At 40.9% G+C, this 16,731-nt stretch overlaps 2 protein-coding genes across 4 annotated transcripts in view; one reads left to right on the top strand and one right to left on the bottom strand.

Annotated features, from left to right (window-relative positions):
- Zwilch (zwilch kinetochore protein) overlaps positions 1 to 522 on the top strand; it is a 30,015-nt gene extending 29,493 nt beyond the window's left edge. For all 3 annotated transcript variants that reach the window (XM_046426475.2, XM_046426473.2, XM_046426474.2), the window contains one exon: positions 408 to 522. In XM_046426475.2, coding sequence (XP_046282431.1) covers positions 408 to 417 — 10 coding nt within the window. In that variant the 3' untranslated portion in view covers positions 418 to 522. The remainder of the gene's footprint in view (positions 1 to 407) is intronic.
- A 1,452-nt stretch (positions 523 to 1,974) lies between these two features.
- Lctl (lactase like) lies at positions 1,975 to 16,089 on the bottom strand. Its single transcript, XM_046426476.2, has 13 exons — positions 15,941 to 16,089; positions 15,370 to 15,533; positions 14,823 to 14,910; positions 14,446 to 14,555; positions 12,696 to 12,824; positions 12,511 to 12,606; positions 10,507 to 10,561; positions 10,258 to 10,419; positions 6,212 to 6,486; positions 5,587 to 5,713; positions 5,206 to 5,405; positions 3,966 to 4,029; positions 1,975 to 2,291 (listed from the first exon to the last, which is right to left on the bottom strand). Exons 1-13 carry the CDS (start codon positions 16,053 to 16,055, stop codon positions 2,176 to 2,178), a joined length of 1,701 nt encoding a protein of 566 aa, XP_046282432.1. The 5' UTR covers positions 16,056 to 16,089; the 3' UTR covers positions 1,975 to 2,175.
- Positions 16,090 to 16,731: the final 642 nt, after the last annotated feature.

The raw sequence follows: 16,731 nt of genomic DNA, 5'->3' as shown, positions 1-16,731 counted from the left end.
TGGATATATGTCTAGCTTGAAGACTACAAATCCTAAGTAGAATTTCTTTCTTTTCTGAAATATGTGTTTAGATGGGGAAAAGACAGTTTAACCTCAGTTGATTTGGCTCAAGAAATAAAGCCATATATTCCCAGATGAAAAATAGATAAATTTTTTTCAAAATCTGCCTTAAATTTTAGGTTGTTAATCACATTTTAAATGCATCAAAAGGGTTAATATTTAAATGAATTGTCCTGGATGACAATGTCCAACTGAGTTTTGGCCAAATTTTGTCTAACAAATTCTCTTGAAGTAGAAGATATATGCCATTCAGTCAACCTCTTGATTATTGTGCTAATAAAAAAGTCAGTGTAGAAAAGCCAGCAGGGTGTTAAAGAGTTCTGATCTTACTGTCTTTCTGGTTACAGATTTTTCTGAATTAACACTAAATGTTAGCCTGGAAGAAAGGATACCCTTTACTAGCATGGTTACCTGCAGCCTGGTGCATTTTAAGTGAAGTGAGCTGAGGAGGTCCTCCATAAGGTATTTAAATTCACTTTTTGTTCTCTTTATTAAGTACTTTATGTTTTAGTTATTTCTACATTGTAAATGTTGATTTAATACATTACGAATATGGATAATTTATCGGTAATCACATATAAGGCTTACCAGATATTACTTCCTTCCTACCTTCTATTTAGTCAACTTAATAGGACAGTTCAATTCTAAAACCACCAAAATGAAATTTTTTTTCGTTTGGAGTGATAATGTTTTTGCATTTTAAATCTGAATACTAGAGGGGGCTGCTGTTGCAGCTCAGTGGTAGAGCGCTTGCCTAGCATGTGTGAGGCACTGGGTTCTATCCTCAGCGCCACATAAAAAAATACAAATAAATAAAATAAAGGTATTGTGTCCATCTACAACTAAAAAAAAAAAATTAAAAACAAATCTGTATAGTAGAGTTGAATTTCAAAACCACCTATAGTGGGGATGATGTTGTGGCTCAGAGGTAGAGCGCTCACCTAGGATGTGCAAGGCCCTGGATTCGATCCTCATAAAATAAATAAATAAATAACACATAAAAATAAATAAATAAATAAACATTTATAATGAAACCAAAGTTTTGTTAAAAAATAATTTCATCTCAGCCCAGTTATAGGACTAAGTCTCAGACATGAACACCCTTTAAAAATCTTTTGATTTCAGATAGTGTTAACCAAAAAAAAAAAAAACAATTAAAAAATTAATGGAATAATATGTTTTGCTATCTTTATGTTTCAGAAACAAAATTAAGAAGAATCAAATAATGAATAAAATGTTCCTAAATAAATGAAGATTAATTTTAGCAAACTTAAGAATACAGTGGACCTGGGCTGGGGATGTGGCTCAATCGGTAACGCACTCGCCTGGCATGCGTGGGGCGCTGGGTTCGATCCTCAGCACCACATAAAAAAAAAATAAAAATGTTGTGTCCACCGAAAACTGAAAAATGAATATGAAAAAATTCTCTCTCTCTCTCTCTCTCTTCTCTCTCTTTAAAAAAAAAAAAAAAAAAAAGAATACAATGGACCTTAATGTTTTTAAAATATACCTTGTTACTTAACAGTTAAATAAATGTTTCTCTTAAATATACTTTTTATATTCTGAAACATTTCTTTGAAGTAGCTTATTGATTAAAATAAATCAAATCTAGTATGAGAAATTTACCTCTGTAAAATTTGTGTGCTCATTTATTGGTGTCCACCTAATGCTTTTTCCTGGTTGGCTAATAGATCTATAATCTAAATGGATTATTGTATGTAGAGTGATGCTATCCATTACATAGGATGGTGCTGAGATGGCAGTCATTTGTACATTTAAGTAATATTTCTATTTTATGTTTTACATAAAATGAAAAAAATCAAGTCACAAAACTGTATGCTGTGATCTCTTTTGTAAAGTGAGAGTGTGTGCATAATATAAGCAGAATATTAATGCTGACTTTGCGGGGGTGAAGTTATAGGTAATTTTTTTTATTTTATGCTTATTTTTATTTTCTAATTCTTAAATTCCAGCATACACCAAAAAGAGTTGGGGGAAAAGGTAATTATAACAAATCCAGAAAACAGACATGAACAAACTTTCAAAGCAGAAATAGGAGGACCATCCTGAAGATTTCTCTATGAAAGACGAAGCTCCAAAATTGGTGATCTTGTCTCAACTCTGGCTCCTGAGGAGCAGCATTAACAGCAGGGCAGCAATGAGTGTGCAGAGGGTGCAGACTGTGGGGACCACAATCTCCGAGACCATGTGCATGTGACTGAGCAAAGGCTCTGAAATGGGACAGAGAACAACCACCAGGTGAGCTGCGTCCCAGAAGCTTTAAGTATATTGGAAAAACTTGAGAAATGACATCAAGTTTTCTAATTCTCATTTTGTAGAAAAGGGAACCTAGTAAACTAAATGGTATTTAAAAATTAGGAGTTTGGGGATGTGGCTCAGTGGTAGTGTACTTGAGGTAGCATGCATAAGCCCTGGGTTCAATCCCCAGCACCACACGCACACACACAAGTTATGTGAGAGTTTATAAAATATTTCAAAGAATATGGGAATGCCTAAATTTGGATTTTTCTACAGGTAGTATAATAAAGGCTAAGTGTATTGTTACTTAATGCTTACCATGTATCTCTCTCAAGATTATTAACAGCCATGTTTTATAGTTCCCATAATTTTTCACTGGAGAGACTTATGAAAGAAAAATCGAGGGAAACATTTCCAAACTTTCAAGCATGTTATTATGTATCTTATGGGAATTCCCATGTTAAAATATCATATGGTGATTCTTGCATAGTTTGATCTTTAAGAATTAAATGATGAGCCTGTTTCTTGTACATTGATATAGTAGTGGATATTTCTGTAATACCCTTTTTTAATTTTTCTGTTGGGCATTCTGATTACTGAGATAAATAAAGCACAGACTCTGTTCTTATAGAGTTCATAAGCTTTTAAGCAAATTCTGTGTTACAAATACATTGTTTATTTCAGTTTAATGGAATATACATCCTTAGTATTGTCTCTGTTATTTAGATATGGGAAGGTTGGTACATAGTGATATACTGGCTCTTAAAAATGTTGGCTTAGAAGAGTTTGCTTTAGTACTTTCTACTTTGAACACCACATTAAAGATAAGTTTATTGCTGGGCACAGAGGCACATGCCTGTAATCCAGCAATGTGGGAGACTGAGGCAGGAGTATCACAAGTTCAAGGCCAACCTGGGCAACTTAGTAAGACCCTGTCTTAAAATAAAAAGGGCTGGGGAATGTAGCTCAGTGGTAAAGCATTGCTAGGTTCAGTCCTCAGTATGGGGAGGAAAAATGAGTCTAGTAAAACAGAAAGTATATTTCTCTGAGTGTCCCTATGGAGAGAAAAAAAATTCAAAGAGGTGAAATGTGTTGCCATTTCTTGATACACATTTGCATCTTGGTTATTCTATAGCTTGGATCCTTTTAGATCCCATTTCATAAGAAATGATGCCTTCTGTGAGGGTAGGGACCTAGTTTTATTCATTGCTATATCCCCAGGGCTTAAAATAACTCATAGTTAATAGTGAATGATTAATAATTATTTGCTGAATGAATGAGTACAAGAGCTAAAGTATTTTTGACCTTTTCTTCATTCCCGTAGGTATAATGGTTAACTTTTCCCTTCCTTCTATAAGCCCACTTTAACAAAAATGGTAGGTATATGAATTTACAATGTGGTTCAGAAAGAATAAAATTTCAGTAGTTGAAACATTACTCTTTAATGGTGATTTTTTTTAATATTTATAATGCTTCTGAGATAGAAATTTCACATTGCTTCAAAGTAAGGAAAAAATTCAATCAAATCATAAGTGGTTTGGGAAGATTGACTTCAGGTAGATCTACAGTTTGAGATTTTTGGTAATGTCATTATATGTGTAATTATGTAATTTAATTATCAAAGAAAAGAATTAAAATATACTCACCTGCAGCAAGTAACTGGTTGTTTATAGAGCAAGTTTCCAAGGCTTCGAAGTGCCAACTTTCCACCTGATAAAAACCCACTTGGTAAGTAATGTCTTAGACTAACTTTTTGCTGTATGAAATTATTTTTGGAGTAAATGTAGGGTATAAATAAATATTTTAAAAATCCACTTGTAGTTTAAATTAGTTATATTTATTGTACATCTATATGCATCATAGAGAGGGAATCAAAGAATAGATTATTTTTAAGGAGTGTGCAATCTTGTGCTTTTTTTCCCTTCCTCCCCTTCCTTCCCCTCCTGCCCCTCTTGCCCCTCCTGCCCTCCCTCCCCTCCCTCCCTCCCTTCCCTCCCCCTTTCCTTTCTTTCCTTCCTCCTCTCTTCCTTCCTTTTTTTTTTTTTTTTAATTTGGTACTGGGGATTGAACCCAGAGACACTCTGCCACTGAGCTACATCAGTTCTTTTTAATTTTTAGTTCCAGGCAGGATCTCACTAAGTTACCAGGGCTGGCCTTGAAACTCAAAATCCTCCTGTCTCAGTCTCCCAAGTAGCTAGGATTACAGGCGTGCACCACCACAACCAGAGTATTTTTCTAATGATATAAAAGTAGCAAATGCCTTATAACTGTTAGTCACCACTTTCATTTTTAGTCCCTCTAGGCTCACCTTCAAAGAATTTTTAATTATCATTTATATTCCTTGCCAATAGGTGCATTAACATGTAATAGAGAGCTAAAATTGTAGATTATTGTAGATTATTAAATTTGTAGATTATTGATATGTTTGGTAGGTTTTAAAAGATTATAAAGTTTGATTACTTTTTTGTCTCATTTTTGGAGCCAGTATGTTTATAAGGCTTTCATATTTGATGGGAAAAGAAATGAAAATAACGTCATTCTACATTTGATTTACTTCACTGATTTTACATATTTTGAAGATTACATAGTATTTATTAGCATTAAGACAACATTTAACCAGAAGTCTCCATTGACTTTACCTGTTATAACCTAGAGCAAATGGAACTCATGCATACCTCTAGTCATGTCCTTAATGCTTTGTTGTGAGTTAAATTTTGAGGCGTGCTTCCTCTATTCTAAGCAAAGGAGCAAAGAGGTGGTGAGGGGGAGGAAAGACAGAGCCATGCTGTATACATCTGTCCTCTTTGGAAAAAAGAGGGGAAGTGCTTGCCAAACTGCACCCCAGTGCTTAGCTTGTCTAAATCCAGAAGAAATAGTTAGTCTTACCTCTCTTGGATTGGGAAACCCATTGGCAGTGATAATCTTCTTGTAATATTGAACTGAAGCCTTAGGATAGCGAGGCTTATTTCTGACATTAAACTCAACATAGTAGAATCCATATCTATCTGTGTATCCTTTTTCCCATTCAAACTTATCCAACAGAGACCAGGAAGTATACCCTTTTATATTAGCACCATCTTTTATAGCTGAAAAGACATTTTATTCCACTTTTAACATATTTCATTTACTTAAATAATATTGTGAAGATAATATTAAAATATTTTTATTTATGATATTTAGAGACAAGTCATAGTTGATCATGTGTTATCAAATTTTGTTTAAGGTGCACAGAAAAATATGTGAAGACATTGTTGGTTTGTATCTCACCTTTTAGCATTTCATTTATGTATCCTTTAAGGTACTGAATTCTCCACTCATCACATAATTGCGTACAGTGTTCTTTTTGAGATGCTCCATTTTCTGTCACATATATGGGAGGATCGCCATATTGAGTCTGTAAGTGAGTCAGAGTAACATATCTTAAAAATTCTGACTTACAGGTAGATTTCTGGATCAGATACTCTTATAACAACATGTATTCAAGGCTACCAGATTCTAATCAAGTACATCTTAGCATGTACTGTCAGTTAACATGTTTATTTAGAGATGAGTGTAGGCAAGAGGTGCATTAATGTGTAAGAATATATTTCTCAATAAATTGGCATTGTTGGAGGGAAAATGCACTTTGAGTCTTGTTCTTTCCTACATATTCCATTTCAGGTGAGAAGGACAACAAAACACCTAAATGTGGGATAAGAATTTTTAGCTAAAATTATATATGTTGAAGGAATTACTCATAAAAGGTATTGGTCTGCAAGGCCTATTCTCACAATCTGAAGTATAGGTAATTGGATTTATTTTATTACCTTTCACATGTAGTCACCTGAGTTTAAGCTGTGAGAATATGAATTCAGGTCTAAAAGTTCTTTACAGAGCTTAATACAGTAAGTACCTGAGCAAAGTTAAGGAGCCTCCTAAATCCCCATGGCACTGAATAGAGCCAGTTAGATCCAAGATCTGGCCAGTTTGGGTCAATAAGTTCTATTAAGTCACGGTCATTCTGGTAGCTGGGCCCCTGGCGGGAGGGGTAGTTCCTTTCAGTGATGTATCTTGTAGTAAAATGACCTAATCCCAGGAAATCAGATGTGCCTTTAATGTAGCTCTTCTCCTGGAGGGAGAACTCTGGTAATCTGGACATATCCAGGCCTTGCTCTTCACTCTTTCTTCCTATTGAGAGAAAACAAGAAGATTTAACCAATCTTATATTCTCACAATCATTTTATTTTTATGTACCACTATGATACTGGCATGTGGACATAAAAGCTGGACTTCAGGATTCGTCTGCATGGAAAAATATTATCTTTGCCTTCCAAACTGGGATTTTAGCATCTGAATACTATCCAAAGGAATTTAAAGTTTTTATTGCTTAAAAGTAACAATTTCAGGGCCAGGGTTGTGGTTCAGTGGTAGAGTACTTGCCTAGAATGCGTGAGGCACTGGGTTTGATCCCTGGCATCACATAAAAATAAAAACAAATAAATAAAGGTATTGTGTCCATCTACAACTAAAAAAAAAAATTTAAAAGTAACAATTTCATGCTGGGGTTGTAGCTCAATGGTGGAGCACTTGCCTTGCACATATGAGGCCATGGATTTGATCCTCAGCACGACATAAAAATAAAAATATTGTGCCCATCTACAACTAAAAAAAAATATTTAAAATAACATTTTCATGGATTAGTTAAGTGGTATGTGGACAACTGGGTAGCTATCTGGAAAAATGTAGAGTTGGACTCCTGTATTATTCCTTACATCAAAAATTGGTAATTTTGACCTCTGGAAGGTCAGTGATGGTATAGGACCAACATGGACATGTTCACACATTGTAGTTGGTAGTGTGAAGTGTGACAATCTCTGCACTGGGCAATTTTGTTCTTTCACAATTGTAAACTTTTATGTCCTTTCACTAGCCAGTCCCCAAACTATTTATTCTATATTTTACTCACACATGTAAAAGGATGTATGTGCAAGAATCTTCATTATAGATTGAGCAGCAAAAGATTGGAAATAACTGGGGATGAGGCTTAGTGGTGGAGTGTTTGCCTGGCATGCACGAGATGCTGGATTCTATCCCTGGCACCACAAAAAAGAGGGGAAGGAGAGAGGAGAAAAAAAATTTTTAATGAAATATTCGCCAGTACAACATGCAGCCATTAGAATGGAAGAGGCAGCACTTTATATATTAACATGAAAAGAATGCCAACAGATAATGCGTAAGTGAAAAAAAGATGCACGCTCAGTGTAGCATGTACTAATAAGTACATACTTTGGACAAACAGCAATGATTTGGCTCCCATAGGCCCAGTCTAACACTGACAGTGTACTTCCCTCTGGAAGGATGGAAGAAGATGGAGGGAGGCTTGATTTTCACTTTGTATTTTTTTGTGCATGAAAAAATTTAAAATGTGTCCTTCTGTATAAGCTTTGAAAATTTTTTAAAAAATTAATAAAGAAAAGCAACATTTTTGTTAGTTGATCTACAATATGACCATAAAAGCATTTCCAAAGTGGCTATTGGTTTAGAGTAAGTGAATGAAAAGTTTGTATTATTAAATACCTTTAAAATATTAGCATGTTATTACCTTCAGTTATATTTAGTAACATGAAAAACTATAAGATACTGTTTCTATACTAATACAGTAGCTACTTGCTACATGTGTCTATTAAAATATGACTAGATTCAATCACATGAATGATTTTTATTTTATTTTACTCTTAAGCTTAAATAGGCATCTATGGCCACAAGCATGTCATTTGTAGTAGACAGCACAGATGGAAAGCATATCCATCATCACAAAGTTATGTCAGACTGCACCGGCCTAGAGTTACTTTTTTACTTTTGTTCATGTTTATTAAGGTGATTTTTTTTTTTTTTTTTTTTTGGTAGTGCTAAGAACTTTACCCAGGGCCTCATGCGTGCCAGGCAAGATACTTTACCACTGAGCCATATCCCCAGCCCAATAAAAGGGGATTCTCAAAAACCTGAAAGTAATTTGTAAACAAGATTTCTGGTATAGTAATTTCATTACTAAAAATAAATAAATAATTAAAATTGCCTATAGGGTCCTCCTCTCCACACTGTACAAAGCCCTGTTCCCACTTGAATCATTACCAAATTGAAATTGATGGGGTCTGGGATTATTGGCCTTAAGACCAAACACTTCTCTGTAGTGAATAATCTATTTGGCTTTTTAGTGCAGTCCTCCAGTGGCACCTGCAATGGCTTCTCAGGGTCCTGAGAAAGCAAATGTACTGTGTGAATGATAGGGTGTTCTGCAGGGATACTGGCCCTGGCCATGAGGGCTTTTTCCTTGAAATAATTATTAAGAGTTTGACTGTCTGTATATAAAGTATTACAGAACTAGTTATTGCCAAAAGATTGTGAGGTTACTTTGTCTAATCTGTTCATTTTCCAGAGTGAGAAAATAGATTCCCTACTTTTCAAGCCATTTTACCTGGAATTTCCTGTTATGTGGGCAGTTAATAGCTTCCAAACTGAGGGCTGGGGATGTAGCTCAGTAGTAGAGCACTTGCTTACCAGGCACAAGGCCGTGGGTTCAATCCATAGCACCACAAGAAAAAAAAAAAAAAAAGAAGAAGGAAAAAAAAGAAAGAAAAGAAAAAGCTCTATAAGCTTTACTTGTATTCTTTTGATTCCCTGACACTTTGGAAACCACAGCTTTGAAAGTATTTCTCAAGCAGCACAAAGAACCAACAATGGAACCTATATCCGCCAACTGGATCTAGGCTGTCATCTACTTCACTGAAGATACGAGGGAGTAGACAGGCAGAGGAGACAGGACAGCATAACAGCAGAGGGCAGCCCAAAGACCTAGCATGGTTTTTCCTTTGTTCTGAATTCTCAATTCCAGTTCTAGGGATTTGTTTGATGTTCCCCCATCCCACCCTGCTACCTTCCAGCTCTTAAATAACTAGTTAATACTTTGGGACTGGGTTATCCCTTGAGTGCCTTGCCAAGCCCAGGTCCTCTTCTGTTCCCTGCTTTCTGCTCATTTCACTTGGACTCAGTAACTTGCTCCTGAGGTGACTTGGTGGCAAAGTGGTGGAGATCCTTAAGTAAAATAAACCAGGCTCAGAAAGGGGAGTACTGCATTATCTCACTCAAATGTGGAGTATAAAAACTTGAACTCACAGAAGTTGACAGTAAACAGTAGTAACCAGAGCCTGGTGGAGGATGGGATGGGGTAGGGTAGGGAGAAGTTGATCAAGGGGTACTGTTGCAATTCCATAGGAGTAAGAAGTTCTGGGGTTCTCTTGCACAGTTCAATAATGTACTCCCCTTCCCCCAAGTACTGGGAATTGAAACCAGGGAATCTATACCACTAGTTACATCCCCGGCCCTTTTTATTTCATTTTTTATTTTGAGACAGGACTGACCTTGAACTTGTGATCCTCCTGCCTTAGCCTCCCAAATCACTATAACAGGTGTGCACCACTACCCCAGGATGTTCTATACTTTTCAAAAAGCTAGAAGAAAGGAGTTTATAGGTTTTCTTTTTTTAAATATTTATTTATTTCTTTAGTTTTCAGCAGACACAACATCTTTGTATGTGGTGCTGAGGATCGAACCCGGGCCACACGCATGCCAGGCGAGCACACTACCACTTGAGCCACATCCCCAGCCCAGGAGTTTATAAGTTTTCATCATAAAGAAATGATTTTTTTTTTTTTTTTTTTTTTTTTTTAATGCCAGGGATCTAAGCCAGGGCCTTGTGCATGCTAGGAAAGTGCTCTACTATTGGGCTTCAACCCCAGCCCTGGAAACAATAGTATTCAAGGCAATAGATATATTTAACATGATTTAAACGTTACAAAATATATACATGTATTTGAACATCACATGCTACCTGATAGATATGTATAATATTTGTTTTTATCAGTTAAAAATAAATTTAATTGAAAATATGACTTAGCTCACCAATATGGTCTTTCATGACTTCGGGATAGTCACCAGCATAAATGGGGTTGGCAAACCAGCCCAGGCAGAATTGTAGGTATCTCTCAGCAGCCTCTACATCCCTGGGGTTATTGATGTCCACAGGTTCCCCCCAGTCACAGTTCAGTGAAATCCCCACCAGACCTTAAAAGAAAAGGTGGGTAGGAAGTATGCATGACATGGCTCCTCTTGGCACCTGTGTTTCAGCTCCTTTGTGGGGTTCCAGCTCACCTTGCTGCTTGTTGCGCCACTTCTTCCTATAAGAATGCCAGGCTTGGGCATGGGCCTGAAAGGAGCAGGAATTCACCATGGGTGCCTGACTCATCTATTTCTTTTCCCCCCTTTCAATCTGGGATGGTCTTTCCTTCCTAACTTCAAAAAGTTTAAGACCTAACATTTTTCTAAATCTAGCCCTGATTGTCCCAATCTACAGTCTCCCTCTGACTTCCAGAGGCACTTAAATTTCTATTTACTGTCTGGCATAAACCACTTCATGTTGTCATTTATTATTTCTAAGATTGTTGCACAAATTCTTTGTTCCCGTTTGTCTGTTGCAACCAGGCTGTACTTTCCTACAGGTGCTCTGCAAGTTAGGACAAGGCTACATGGAACAATCAGGAAATGAAATGGGAAATGTACATCCAATTTTTTCTCCATATTCTCTACCAGGATTCTCTGGTCTGCTGTAAAGTCTATTTCAAAGGCTAGGTCAGCATCTAAGAGAGATGAAAGGTTATCTGGAACAGTGGTTCTTAAAGTATGGACCAAGAGCATCATCATCGCCTGGAAATTTGATAAAAATGCAAATTCATGGTCCTTACCCAGACCTACTGAATCAGAAGATCTGGGAGTGGGGCCCAGCAACCTTTTAATAAGGCTTTCAGGTGATTCCCACACTTGCTGAAGTTTGAGGAGCAGACTTAACATCTAAAGGCTACAAGGTTGGGGATATTGCCTGTTACTCCCAGAGAACCCTTATTTATCAGTCTTCTCTCCCTATTTTGCCAGCCAGCAATAACCAACTAGAAAACAATGAACTATAGAATTGTCTGATAATGTGGAACATCTCAAAAACAATATTAATCACTTCTATTCAGCTTAATATCTTTTATAGATAAGAAGGCCTGAAGAGTGATCTCCATGTTTGTTATTAAAGATGTCTTCAGAGCTCTGTCCTTTAAATATTCAGTTTAAGAAATCGTAAGTCAGATTTACGATTGGGATTGTGGCTCAGTGGTAGAGCGCTTGCTTAGCATGTGTGAGACTGGGTTGGATCCTCAGCACCACATAAAAATAAATAAAGGTATTGTGTCTATCTACAACTAAAAAAAAAAATTCTTTTTAAATCATAAATTAAGCGTAGAAAGAATGATGTTTGCCTCGCTTCCAGCCCAGAACAGTGGAGTTGGCTGACTTCTGAAACCACGAACCCAACTAATTTTCTTCTCTAAGTTGTTCTTGTCAAGTATTTTGTTACAGTGTTGAAAAGCCAACACATCTACCTTCTTCAAAATGTCCATTGGACCTATCTCATCACCCCTTGAATCCCTTTTCTGCAGGCATCATCACTTGTATTTGAAGCTACATCCTATGTATGATGTGACCTGATTTTCTCCCATTCTTCTCACAGCTTTCCTGTACTTGTAACTCATGGCTAGTCATCTTCTCTGAATGTCTCCTCCCCTGTCTTGCCTAGAACACCACCTGGCTGCCCTAAATATCATAAGGCATTTTTTTCCTCACACCCCACATGCCTTTGGGCCTAGAAGAGGGCTGGTGTTTGCCTTGCTCTTTTCCAATGCTTCCAAACTATTTCCTTCCTCCTCCAAAAACATGCTATTAAACAATTGATACTAACCTTTATTAACTGCTGTCCTTCACAATTTCCAGTTCTCATTCACTGAAGATTTTAGCCCTTAGCTCAATATCATACACCCTTTTCCTCCCATCACCTATAGGTGACAAATTTCCACATGTATGTGCTTCACCCAGTTGGCTAGATCTTAAGCAGCAACTTTTACAGCACCTCAGGTCATAGCAGAGTGCTAGATGACAGGACACACTTTCCACAAAGTCCTCACAGAATGGGAGGTGCTATGGAATACTCTGAGGTGGAAGCCTAGCAGCAAAGGATCAAGTTCAGCCCCAGACCCCTGGGCAGGCTGGCCTGGCACTGGGAGTCATCTCATCCCTCCGCCTGGAACCCAGTCTGCACCCCAGAAAGATCCACCTCACCTTAATGATGTGGTGTGCCGCCTTGTACATGCCGGTGCCGTGCAGCTTCAGGCCTGGTGCATGGCGGCCTGTCTCATAGCCTTTTTCCACCATTGCCTGTGGGGACAGCAAGTAGGGACCACAGGACCTGTGAGAAGTGGCAGGCAGCACTCTAGTTTTCCCACCTGGAGAAGGGCCCTTCTTACCCGAGGATCACTGAAAGTGATCCAGTGCTTCACCCGGTCCCCAAAAGCCTCAAAGCACAGATCAGCATAGTCACTGAAGTAGCTGGTCATGCTCGCGTTCTGCCACCCGCCATATTTGACCTGGAGCAGCTGCCAATGGAGAGAGAAGTCAGTGCCCTGAGATTTACTTCTGGAGCCAATTGGCCAAATGGGTAAGAGGAACAGGGGTGAATACAGCACAGAGAATGTTTAGAGAGCCTTGTTCAGGGAGAGGTGAGCAAAGGTGCAGAGTGGTGGGCCCGGAGCTCTGACTGCAATAGCAGTAAGGAGCCACCTAACAATTTAAATATGGAGGGAAGGGCTGGGAATGCAGCTCGGTGGTATAGCACCTGCTCAGTGTGTGTGTTGGAGGGCTGGGTTCAATCCTCAGCATCTTTTTTAAAAAATGTGTGGGTAATAATTTAAGCCATCTAGCATACAAACAAGAGGGAGGGAGCAGGGAAAGTGAGACTTTGAAGGAACCTGACAGATTGGATATTTAAGAAAATTTGCCTAGGGAGAGGCCTAATACTGAAAAAAAGCATTTGGAATATAAATTGTGAGGAAATGAGATATGGCTCCAGACATGCAGGCTCAAATGAGGATTTGAGGGCTGCATAGAATCAGAGACCTCCAAGAGTCTCTACAGTTCAGGTGGGTCTGCTTTCTTCAGCAGGGAGCCCTATCCCAGCTAAAGGCATCTGTTCCTGCAGTAGGGTTTCCACAGATCAGTCCTGTTGTGATTACCTAGAGTTCTCTGTGAATAAGCCCTGATTCCCAATCACCTTCGCTCCCTATAATTGAAGTCTTCCAGGTCTGGCCCAAGCCACTCCTCCAACCTCTGACCTTTCTCCCCACTTTACCTGCTCCTCCAGCCCAGTCACCTGCCCAGTGCCCCACCCTCATGCGGAGCTGCCTCCGGAGAGCCAGAATTCCCTTTCCTCTCACCTCCTGCTCAAAACCTTCTCCCCAGCACATATATAAACTTCTTAAATACATCATGCTACCAAACCTGAATCAAAAGATATTTCTTGGACCAGAGGCATAGTTGGGTGGTAGATCACTGGTCTAACACATGTGAGGTCTTAGATTCAATCCTCGGCATCACAAAGAAAAAGAAAGTTTCTTAATATTTTTTTTTATTTTTATTTTTTCATGCCAAATGTTTTGGGAAACACTGGGATTCATACTCTTCACTTACTATAAACTTCAACTGAAGCAGTGGATCCTCCCAGCCATGTGAGAAGGTGCTATGGTTTGAGTGTTTTTGGTTCCCTAGAATTCATACTGAAACTTAGTTCCCAGGGCAACAGGAAGGTGACTGAATCATAAGGCTCCCTCCTCATGAGTGGGATTGGAGGCCCTCATAAAATAACTTGAAGGTCATCCCCTTTGCCCTTCCATCTTCTGCCATGTGAGGACACAATTTTTCCCTCCAAAGGTTGTACCATTCGAGTGCCATCTTGGAAGCAGAGAACAGACCCTCACCTCACTGAACCTTTGGGCACCTTGTTCTTGGACTCCAGAACTCTGAGAAATAACTGTTCTTTATAAATTACCTAGTCTGTGGTATTCTATTACAATGGCACAAATGAACTAAGACCAAAAGAGATTTCTTCACTCAATCCTTTTTAGTCCTGAGCCAGAGTCCAGACCCCAGACTCTGTCCCACCTTGGCCACCCTAGATCTTCCAAGCATACTCCTCCCCGCTGAACCTGCACCAGCCCTCACCTGCGGCAGATCCCAGTGGTACAAGGTCACAATGGGGGTGATGTTGCTCTTCAGAAGGGCATCAATTAAATCACTGTAGAATCTGATTCCCTTTTTGTTCACCTGCTCAGCTGTAGGTGAAATAAAAGAGATAAAAGAGGACTCTACAACAAAGGCCCTGGGGCTTGCCTCCTATGGTGGACCTTGCTGGACCCTATGGCTTTCCCCAGACCTGAAGTCACCTGAGCCTCAGAGTACTTTAGGAATGCTGGGAGCTAGTGACCCACACACCTGTCAGACTGCTGCAGCCACAGCCAGGCTCCTGGGCTGGTTGCCCTTCCCAGGACTTTGTGGTGTCTCTGCACTAGGGCTGAGAAGGGGACTATGCTCTAGCTCACCTCGGATGCCTGTGGGCAGGAGCCGGGGCCAAGACAGGGAGAATCGGTAGTGGCTGACGTTCATCTCCCTCAGCAGAGCGATGTCCTCCTGAGCAGATGGGGTATAAGTAGGTACAGGGCTTGGTCACCTGGGGACCAGGTGGGCATCAAGGGGGAGGTAGGGGTCATGGAGCCCCTGGGCCAAGGCCCATTTCTGTCCGTAGCTCTCTATAGCTCCTCGAATACTAGGGGTGAGGTCTCCTGTTCCCTCTCCATGCTGCGGTGGCTGAGAGTCGGGTGAAATGCAGGGTCTAAGGGCACTCTGAGAAGTCTACCAGATGACAATGATAAACTCGGGTGATGAATCCCTCAAGAAGCCAATGCAAGAAGAAAGAGGGTGCCAGCAATGAGCTGGCCTGTCTCCTTCACTGGAGGCAAGTTCACAGGCAAGGATCAGGTTCAGGCAGCTGCAGGCTGGAGGCCCTGGACCAGGGCATCAGTCCTTAAGCCCCCCTCACCTGAACAAAGAGTCTGGTTGAGTGAGGTCACGTGCACCCCCCTCACTCACCTGGACCTTGTAGTAGCCATCACAGGCTGTGTCTGCGGTCTCATCCCCGAGCACCTTCCCCTTCCCGCTGTGTGTGAAGGCGTCCCAGATGCTGGGCCCTTTCCCGTCCTGGTCCCAGGCCCCCTCAGTCTGGTAGGCAGAACTGCCCACACCCCAGGAGAAACCTGTAGGTGGAGACCCCTGCTGGGCCCTGGGCCACCCAGTGCTTCACCTGAAGCCAGGACATCCTGCCTCTGGCCTCAGGGCAGGACCCCTCCATGGCCCCCATCCCTGTCTCCCTGGGAGCAAGAGTGTATGGAGCAGTGGGAAGAAGATATAATAATTATAAACTTTTTTTTTTTTTTTTGCACAATTTTAGCTCTGATGAGCATTTGTTGCCTTATTTTGGTAATTTTTTTAAACAAATCTTTTAGGAACTTTTATTTTAGAATAATCATATGGAGGTGTGTTTCTCATCCTCCCCATCAGGAGTAAAAGCACCAGTCTCCTCGGCAAGTCACCTGAGGTGGGCAGGCCAACAGACAGATGGACAGTCAGAGGACAGACCAGCAGAGGAGTGGAGGGGACATACCAGGTGGGAAGTTTCCGTAGTAGAAGGAGGCCTCTTCTGGGAAGCCATCCCTGGCCCCCAGCCTGGACACCAACAGTAGCACCCAACAGAGAGTGACAGCCTGCACTTGCTTCATGGCACCCGGCCCTCCTCCATACCTGGAAAAGGCACCTGTGGGGCCCATTCAGCCAGGCTGGGGCGAAGACGGGGGGGGGGGGGGGGGGGGGGGGGGGGGGATAGGAAGAGGTGGGGCACTTTGTCTGGACCCACCCGCAGGGGCTGAGCTAAGCACTGGGTGCCACTCCCAAATTCAACACTGAGCAGAAGACAGCGTTGGGCTTGGGGAGCCCTGGGTGGGCAAAGCCCAAACCAGCCCCTCCCTCTATGCTGGCTCCCTGTCTGATGGGGGAGACCTAGCCCTTACCCCTTGAGTGGCCCCTAGCTGATGGGGAACCATCTCTGCTGAGGGGAAGCTCCAGGCTGGGGAGATGAGATAACCCCAGGCCCTGCAGCCCTCCCACCTGCATACTCCCCTTCCTGGCAGGGGGATTATCCCTCCAGGACCCTCAGTCCCATCAGGAGAACTCCTTTCCACTCTGATGCCAGCCCAGGCGACTTACTTAGGATTGTCCTTGGTCCCTGATACCCCAGAGCAGCCGCTGATGGCCAGAGCTCCCTCGGACTAACCCCTGAGCCTGCACTGCCCCTGAGAGCAGAGCCCACAGTGCAGAAGGCTCTGGCTGGGGGTGTGGTCTGTGGCCTGACCCCCTACAAAGAACTTCAATAGCCCCAGGGGGAGGGGACAACAGGAG

This window comes from Marmota monax, unplaced genomic scaffold (assembly GCF_021218885.2).
Source record: "Marmota monax isolate L192 unplaced genomic scaffold, Marmota_monax_Labrador192_F-V1.1 WCK01_AAM20220418_F8-fsc00078, whole genome shotgun sequence".
Lineage (NCBI taxonomy): Eukaryota > Metazoa > Chordata > Mammalia > Rodentia > Sciuridae > Marmota > Marmota monax.
Note: the sequence above shows the minus strand (reverse complement) of the source record. Positions and strands in the feature narration are given on the sequence as shown.

Bases quoted from the DNA above. Each gene is read 5' to 3' on its own strand.
- Lctl (XM_046426476.2), bottom strand. From the start codon at position 16,055: ATGAAGCAAGTGCAGGCTGTCACTCTCTGTTGGGTGCTACTGTTGGTG. The intron at 14,911-15,369 runs GTGAGTGAGGGG...CCATCTGCTCAG, and splicing joins ATGGCTACTACAAGGTCCAG to GAGGACATCGCTCTGCTGAG. The intron at 12,825-14,445 runs GTGAGGGCTGGT...CTCCATTGGCAG, and splicing joins ACCACTGGGATCTGCCGCAG to CTGCTCCAGGTCAAATATGG.